General features: G+C 43.6%; 1 protein-coding gene across 1 annotated transcript in view; it reads right to left on the bottom strand.

Annotated features, from left to right (window-relative positions):
* Positions 1–1,212: 1,212 nt before the first annotated feature.
* LOC132143564 (neurotrypsin-like) overlaps positions 1,213–9,585 on the bottom strand; it is a 37,549-nt gene continuing 29,176 nt past the window's right edge. The window contains exons 12-13 of the mRNA XM_059553904.1: positions 4,614–4,912; positions 1,213–2,556 (exon numbers count right to left, since the gene is read on the bottom strand). Of these exons, the coding sequence (XP_059409887.1) occupies positions 2,249–2,556; positions 4,614–4,912 (607 nt within the window). The 3' untranslated portion in view covers positions 1,213–2,248. The remainder of the gene's footprint in view (positions 2,557–4,613; positions 4,913–9,585) is intronic.

The following is a 9,585-nucleotide window of genomic DNA, read 5'->3' as shown; positions in this document are numbered from 1 at the left end:
ACATTATCATAAAGTAAATGAAGTAAATGATCACTGTTTTCTGTCATAATCTATGATCCCAATAAAAAGCTTAGCTGCGAAAATGCTTAAGTTAAAGTTCGATAGTTCCTCAGTTCTTCCATAATAAGCGATTGAATTCAACAGTATCCTCTAGATGGCGCTGTAACACTGCACTCAATCTCAATCACTGTAACACATCTCCCCCTCTCTCGGTGAGCCATCAGAATTGACTTTTCACTAAATCAAAGAGTCATTGAGAAACGTCTCCCCCTCCTGCCTGTATAACTGCAGAGTTATTCTCATGGATCCAATATTATATTTACTTAAGCTACTGTATTTGTGCTTGTGGCAAAACTAACGCATTTTCGTTCAGATTTACTTTAATTAGATAATTTCATGTTTTCTGCTTCAGGAAGTGGTGAATGAATACAAAAACAATCTTGCATGCATTTCTGAAAATGTATTTAAGTCTTTGCCATGATACAGTCAACTTGTCTCCATAGAGATGAGCTCAAAGGAGGGGTGTATTTAAAATGCAGTGTCAACACACATATACACACAATGGACCTATGTAAACAAAGGGCTCTCTGAAAAGACAGCACTAACATTGCACTGTCAGATCTGTACACAATGACCATTGTGTGAACAAAACAAAGCCAGCCTGACTTGCCTGTGTACTCGGAAAATCTTAAGCTAACCATTTTGTCAGAAACTTCCTTAAATACAAATATAAAGCATACTGTTTTTCCTCTCAAATTTTCTCTAATCAAATCTTCCAAATTAAGGAAAGGTACTTTATTCCAGCGACAAATTTTATACCAACTGTGAAATGTTTAATGCTCCAAACTGAAGTTGTAAGACAACTGTATATAGCTTTTTGAGATTGTTTTTCTGTTAATGACATTGCAGCCCTTACATGACTTGACATTAATTTTTTAGGCAATAATAAAAGCATCATGCCAAATATTTAAACATATATAAAGGCAATACAAAACACAGAATTATTGACCATGTGTGAACAAATAAACACTTTTTACAGTTTTCATAGTATAATTAATTAAAAGAAGATTACAATATGACTGAATGATGCATTAGAAAAACAAATTTACAAAAGTCTAAACTGCAACACCTTAGTTGTGCAAAATAAGAGTTCGTGGTTGGTCAGCTTTTTTTATACACAGACCAGTTGTTTTTTTGTTTTTGTTTTTAAAAAAGGGGTGTCGTTTGTATAAAGACTACTCTCATAAATCATACTCACAGATACGTAATATAGACGTAAATCACAGAAAACAAACACAAGTTAATTATGCTGAAATGAAATGCATTATCACAACACTAAAACAAGGAGGTATAAACAGTTTTGCATTGCACATAATTCCCATATAAGCAAATATATGATGTGCTTTTTGTCCTGATGTTGAGATCTAGAAAACCTCAGTCCAGTTATCATCACAAACATCTGTGCTATAATAAATGATGTCATGGTTCCTGTGGAGCATTATGATGTCATTTAATGTGTCGATGAGGTGATGTGGTCAGTTACTTAGCAATGGCATGGTAACCATATCCCAGGAGTTTAGAATTACCATACATTTTCTTAGCAGGAAATCCAGAATCTTCTCATTTCAGCATTAAATCTTGATCTGATTTCAAGCCATTGGAACGTTCTTCAGTATCAAACTGGAACATTTTTCGTCCCATTTTACAGGCTCACATAGTTTCTGTCTCTTAATGGCATAAAGTACATAGTCACACAGATATGCTTTCATTACTGTATTCGTAATTCATAATAAAAAAATTTAAAATAATAATAACTCCACACTCAGCATTGTGGTCTCTTCAACCTAGAAGTGCTTTCATTATTAAAAAAAAAAAGAAAATCTGCAATAATTTAACCTGCCAATTTAAGACCAATCCACACGTCACTATCATAGGCCTGTGTGTGTGTGTGTGTGTGTGTGTGTGTGAGAGAGAGAGAGAGAGATAGTGAGCGAGAGAGAGTGTGTGTTTTTCAGTAAAAATACCTAACCATTGTTTAAACCAGATAAAGTTACTGAAGCAACTTTATATTGTTTAAAGCTTAAACCTCACAGATTTTAAAGCTTTATGCCTAAGTGTTCAACATATATTCTAAGAAAACTATCTATTTTATAACATATTTAGCTCTAAAAGCTTTTACCCTAAAAGTGTGCTTAATTTTTCTGCCCTCACAGACAGACTGTCGTATACTGTTTGATGTTTCTGGGCCCTACTTGCCAATGACCTTCTTAATCCAGGGCACGAAGGCAGAGACTTTGGTGTAGACGCCGGGTGCATCTTGCAGTCGACACGCGTGACCCCAAGACGTGACCCCATATACAACCCAACTTCCACTTGGCCTCTCACACACCAGCGGACCGCCGCTATCTCCACGGCAACTGTCCACGTGGTGGTTGTCATGGGAGGAGCCGGCGCAGAGCATGCGACTGGTGAACTGGTCAGAATAGCGCTGCTCGCATTGACGCTTGCTCAACACCGAAATGGAGGCCTGCTGGAGAGTTTTTGAATATGCACGACCTGAGAAAAGAAAAAAAATCCAACGGGTTTTACTTGAAGTCTGGAAGTGATCACTTAACTTTACATGTATTCAATGGAGCATGTAGTGGCTTTTCTTTCAATGTCATCAAACGCTTCATTCAACACATTTTAGAAGACTGTTAAGAATACTGAAATCCACTGACTGAGACAAGACACAGGTGATTTACAACACAACATAACCATTAGAATGAAACCCCGCTATCAGCATGTCACATGATAATGTGTAGCTGCTTAAAACTGACATCATAATTACACCCTGTGTAGTTCCTTGATGATTTCCTCATGTTCTCTGATTACAGCTTCGTATGGATGTTACTACTGTCATGTATGTCCTTTTTGATGAGACCAGACGGCTGGACAGATGTGGCTGTAGGTATCGTCTGTGTGTGTGTATATCCTTGTGATAAAGAAATATGTTAGTTAAAGGAATTTTAGCCAATAAAAAGGTTTTGTTAAAAATATAGGTTACACTTTATTTTAAGGTGTCTTTGTTACAGTGTAATTATACATTTAAGTACTGAGTAATATTAATTAGCTATATGTACTTATTATAAAGTTAGAGTTAGCATTAGGGTTACTTGCATGTAATTGTGCATGATTAAGTGTTATTATAATATAATAAATTACAATATTATGTGTTAATGAATATGTATAACTGATACAAGCTGCTAGTATTTTTTTATTATCTCTCTCTCACCGGACATTTAGTTGGAAAAATGTACAAATGACATCACAGCCCCATAATTCCACAGAACACTAATAAACACGCTTTTGTGATTGTGAACATGTTAAAATGGCACTCACGCCATGTGCTCGTACATAAACCAGCGTTTACAAATATCCTTAAGCAAATACATAACCTTGTTTGCAAATACGGCCAACGGTACAAATAATTAGTACATTTCTGAGATAGATGATGCCTAACTGTTGCAGAAAAACAGATGTTTTACTGATAAAATTAACTACTTTCAGCAAACAAAAACTGTTTTGTGTATTAAGCAGTTTGCTACAAATGCTGACAAATGTTTAATTGTTTAAATATTTCTATACTTCTTGCCTAAATACAGATGTGTATTGTTCACATTTAAGTGAAGCAAGTGGTTTTCCATTCAAAACACCGAACGGTGCCCTCTAAACAACTTTATAAGAACATCCGCTATAGCTGTCCTTAATTACATTATGTTTTGGCAGAGAGAAAAAAAAAAATCTAAATTTTTAATGGATGAGCAGTGTATAAAATATTTTATTTTACCATAAATGCTTGTCAGTACATTTGCCAGTACACTTTAACCACTTAACCAGAAGCAATTAAAACACTGTATATAATTTTAAAGATGTACTTGAGTCTATCAAAATACTCTCTAAAGTTCAGCTAAACTGCACTGAATATAAATTAAAATTATAATGCATTTACATAAATTAACATGCAATTAAGTTTCCAAAAGCAAAGGCATGCAGTTTGCAGTAACTTTAAGTATTTTAAAGGATATTATTTCGGTAATAAGTGCCCTATTTTATAGTATGCTAGTTTTAGCAATGCATGTTAGTAATTTTTCTTTTCCTCATTTGTACATCTTTTGGGGAAAAGCATCTGTTAAATAATTAAATTGAAAATGTCATCACACCATTTTACCAAAACTTGAACTGGTGTTTCCTGTTTGCCTGTCTGTGCATGAGAGTGGCACAGTGAGAGAGTGATTGTTTCAGACAGAACACAGAACAAAGATTCTGATATCTCATAGTGTGTGATTATCGCTGTCAGTTCTGCTTTCATACTGTCTGATCACATCTTATGCCTGTCAGCCTGTACTATTCAATAGAGTCAAAAGCACCTCCATTTTACACACACAGCCTCAGTTCTTGCTCTGATTGTGCTAATAGCACCCTTCATTTCAAGAATGACAGCTTGAGGCTGTACGGCAGTCTTTTATATTTGTTTCTGAATCAGATCTGCATTTCTTTCATTTCAAAGAAGTATGTATGGAGTGTTTGTGAATGCATGAATGATTATGTGTGTGTTTCATGGCTTGTCTAACCTGTGTCTCCCCAGCCTGTGATGTAACAGTTGGCAATGCCCTTTGTCACTTTCTCTCTCCGCATTGGCAGGCAGGCGGGCAGCACGAAGCGGCTCAGTGTGACGCAGACGCCCGTGACACCCCTTTGAGCTCTGTGGCCAGACACACGCACCAGTGCCAGGTCGTAGTCATTGCTGTCAGTGCGGTAGCGCGGGTGAAGGACGATCTTCTCCACGGCGTACTCTTCCTCATACTCCTCAGGAACCAGAGAGTGATAATCACCCACACGAACTTTATACAGCCCAGTGCTGTTACCATACCTAGGAAAGAGCACATAACAGACCTGTAACTAAACCTCAGACTAGTGATTTTCAGATATATTTGGTCAGACCTCACTAATTGCCCAATAATCATGACTGGTTGTTGGTGATTAACAGAACTGTTTCTATGCATAATATGTGACCAAGGACCAAAAAAAAACTAGTCATGAGATTTATACATCTGGAAAATGAATAAATAAGCTTTACATTGATGTATGGAAAAAATCTAGAATTTTGACCCATACAATGTATTGTTGGCTATTGCTGCAAATATACCCGTGCTACTTATGACTGGTTTTGTGGTCCAGACTTACACATATTAGTTGCCATGTTAGTTAGTAGCTAATATTAGAGAGGTTGTTTTTTTTGTTAAAGTTCATATACACACTAAAGAGATTGGGGCCTGCAAGATTTATTTATTTTTTTTAAAGAAATTAATACTGTTATTAAGCAAGAATATTCGGTTACACTTTATTTTAAGGTGTCCTTGTTACAGTGTAATTATACATTTAAGTACTGAGTAATATTAATTAACTACATGTACTTACTATATGATTAGGGTTTGGTTTAGGGTTACTTGCATGTAAGAATGCATAATTAATTGTTATTATAATATTAAGTACATGTAATGTGTAACAAGGACACTTTAAAATAAAGTGTTACCGAATATTCTTGATTTGTAAATTTAGATTACCTCTGTCATAATCTAACGATCTGAATTAAAGTATATCTTTAAAAATAAATTCTACCACTGTTTAAACGTCATTTTTGTGCTGCTTAAAATCACACGTAGCATTTAAAATGACTGAATTTGGGTAATAGTATTTTATTTCTCATTTATTTAGAAAAAAATAGTGTAGGTGTCACGTAGGGGATTCAAGAAACACGGAGAGATCCAAATGCAGGTATGCGGTTTATTTAGGGGCAATCCAAAAAGCATAAACAGTCCAGGCAGGGTCAAAACCAGAATATCCAAACAACATGAAAACAGACAATAACACACGGCAAGGGCAAGACTACGGAAAGCATGAAACATACACAAGGACTCCGTGACACAGACTCAGACAGACCGGGTATAAATACACAAAAGGATGATGGGGAAACAGGAGACAGGTGGGGAACAATCAATTACCTAAACAAGGAGGAAGGTGACCAAATAAGGAGACAGGAAGTGATAAGGTGACAGACACCGTGAGAAAGGAGGACATCTAGTGGAAACCCAGGGACACAACCCAGACACTGTGACAGAACCCCCCCTCTACGGAGCGGCTCCCAGACGCTCCACGACAGACACCAAACAGACCAGGAGGGAGGCGGACAGGTGGAGGCTCAGGGGGAGGGATGGACGGCCAGACTACAGAGAGGAACAGGGACAGGAGTAAATACAAAAACAACAAACAAAAAACAACATGAAGCCCCCCAGGGCGGGGCAGAAGACCACCACGTCCTTGTGGTCGAGGCCAGAGTCCTCCAGGGCGGGGCAGAAGACCACCACAACCGTGTAGTCAGGGCAAGCGCCCCCCAGGGCGGAGCAGAAGACCACCATGTCCGTGTGGTCAGAGCAGAAGCCCCCCAGGGCGGAGCAGAAGACCACCACGTCCTCGTGGTCAGAGCGGACGCCCCCCAGGGCGGAATGGAAGACCACCACGTCCGTGTGGTCAGAACGGAAGCCCCCCAGGGCGGAGCGGAGGACCACCACGTCCTCGTGGTCGACGCCAGAGTCCCCCAGGGCGGAGCGGATGACCACCACCCCCCTGTGGTCGATGCCGGAGTCCAACAGGCCCGAGCAGCAGCCCACCCAGTGACTTGACTTGACTCTGAACGTCCAACGGTGACCCGCCCTGACTCTGGAAGGTCATCAGTGACTGGCCCTGACTCTGGAGAGTCCCCTGGGACCTGACTCGACTCTGGACGGTCAACAGGAACTAGCCCTGACTCTAGACCGGTCTTGGGCACCAAATCGGGAACGGCATCGGGCACCGCCTCGGCCTCCGGAACGGCATCGGGCACCGCCTCGGCCTCCGGAACAGCATCGGGCACCGCCTCGCCCTCCGGAACCGCATCGGGCACCGCCTCGCCCTCCGGAACAGCATCGGCCTCGGGCACCGCCTCGGCCTCCGGAACGGCATCGGGCACCGCCTCGGCCTCCGGAACAGCATCGGCATCGGGCACCGCCTCGGCCTCCGGAACAGCATCGGCATCGGGCACCGCCTCGGCCTCCGGAACAGCATCGGGCACCGCCTCGGCATCGGGCACCGCCTCGGCCTCCGGAACAGCATCGGGCACCGGCTCGGCATCGGGCACCGCCTCGGCCTCCGGAACAGCATCGGGCACCGCCTCGGCCTCCGGAACAGCATCGGGCACCGCCTCGGCATCGGGCACCGCCTCGGCCTCCGGAACAGCATCGGGCACCGCCTCGGCATCGGGCACCGCCTCGGCCTCCGGAACAGCATCGGGCACCGCCTCGGCCTCCGGAACAGCATCGGGCACCGCCTCGGCCTCCGGAACAGCATCGGGCACCGCCTCGGCATCGGGCACCGCCTCGGCCTCCGGAACAGCATCGGGCACCGCCTCGGCCTCCGGAACAGCATCGGGCACCGCCTCAGCATCGGGCACCGCCTCGGCCTCCGGAACAGCATCGGGCACCGCCTCGCCCTCCGGAACCGCATCGGGCACCGCCTCGCCCTCCGGAACCGCATCGCCCTCCGGAACAGCATCGGCCTCGGGCACCGCCTCGGCCTCCGGAACGGCATCGGGCACCGCCTCGGCCTCCGGAACCACCGCCTCGGCATCGGGCACCGCCTCGGCCTCCGGAACAGCATCGGGCCCCGCCTCGGCCTCCGGAACAGCATCGGGCACCGCCTCGGTCTCCGGAACAGCATCGGGCACCGCCTCGGGAACGTCCTCTGGGCCTTGAGGAACAGTAGACGCCTGTCTCCTCCTCCTCCGCCCTCTATGTTGGCGAGCCGGTGACACCTTATCTGGAGACTCAGGCGTTGAGTCGGCCATCTTGTGCTGTGGCCCCAAGCTGGCGGCCACCTTGTGCTGTGGCGCTGGGCTGGCGGCCATCTTGTGCTGTGGCGCTGGGCTGGCGGCCATCTTGAGCAGTGGTGCTGGGCTGGGGACCGCCCCACCGGAAGAGACCGGAGTGGCTGGGGCATTCCACAGAAGCCGATGCTGCACATAGTACACAAACTCCCAGTAGTCCAGTGTCTCTAAATGTACCATCTCCTCCTGAGACACTGGATCATCCAGCCCGCCGTTGAAGTAGTCCTTCAAGGCCGCATCGTTGTATCCCATACCCTCGGCCAGGGACCAGAACACCTGTGCCAGGGCACCCACCTCATTGCCCTCTTGGCGGAGAGCGATCAGCCGGAGATACTTAGCTCTCCGCTCCGCCATCTTGGCTGGGGAACGGGAAAAAGACATACCGCTGGATCTCAGTGCGACGGAGTCCTTCTGTCACGTAGGGGATTCAAGAAACACGGAGAGATCCAAATGCAGGTATGCGGTTTATTTAGGGGCAATCCAAAAAGCATAAACAGTCCAGGCAGGGTCAAAACCAGAATATCCAAACAACATGAAAACAGACAATAACACACGGCAAGGGCAAGACTACGGAAAGCATGAAACATACACAAGGACTCCGTGACACAGACTCAGACAGACCGGGTATAAATACACAAAAGGATGATGGGGAAACAGGAGACAGGTGGGGAACAATCAATTACCTAAACAAGGAGGAAGGTGACCAAATAAGGAGACAGGAAGTGATAAGGTGACAGACACCGTGAGAAAGGAGGACATCTAGTGGAAACCCAGGGACACAACCCAGACACTGTGACAGTAGGCCATTAACATTGCTATATGATTGTAATTAAGGCAAAACACCCAAGAAAAACAATAAAAAAGAAAGAGGCCATACAAACAGGACTCAGAAAGGCTGAATGCAGTTGAATCAGCACAGCAGTCAGAGGTGGGTAGAGTACCCAAAAACTTTACTCAAGTAAAAGTAAAAGTACTTATAGAAATATTTACTCAAGCAAAAGTAAAAGTACTAGTCTGAATAGTTACTTGAGTAAGAGTAAAAAAGTATCGGATAAAAAATCTACTCAAGTAGTTAGTTACTAGTTACTTTGGGTCATATATACTGAGCCTATTTTTATTTATATATATAGATAAAATGTATGTATGTGTGTGTGTATAAATATATATATTTCATCAGCCTTTACTCAAGTCTTCAATGTCACATAATTCTTCAGAAATCATTCCAATATGTTGATTTACTATCAGTGGTGTTCTTTTTATCATAATCCTAAACAAAATGTCACAGGTTCCAAAAAAATATTAAGCAGCAAAACTGTTTCCAGCACTGGTAATAAATCAATACTGTATTTTCCGGACTATAGGTCGCACTTTTTTTTCATAGTTTGGCCGGTCCTGAGACTTATAGTTAGGTGCGACTTATCAAAATTAATTTGACATGAACCAAGAGAAATGAACCAAGAGAAAAACATTACCGTCTACAGCCGCCAGAGGGCGCTCTATGCTGCTCAGTGCTCCTGAAGTCTACAACAGTGCAGCATAGAGCGCCCTCTCGCGACTGTAGACGGTAATGTTTTCTCTTGGTTCTTGGTTCTAAATAAATGCGACTTATAGTCCAGTGCAACTTA

This window comes from Carassius carassius, chromosome 7 (genome assembly GCF_963082965.1).
Source record: "Carassius carassius chromosome 7, fCarCar2.1, whole genome shotgun sequence".
Taxonomy (NCBI): domain Eukaryota; kingdom Metazoa; phylum Chordata; class Actinopteri; order Cypriniformes; family Cyprinidae; genus Carassius; species Carassius carassius.
Note: the sequence above shows the minus strand (reverse complement) of the source record. Positions and strands in the feature narration are given on the sequence as shown.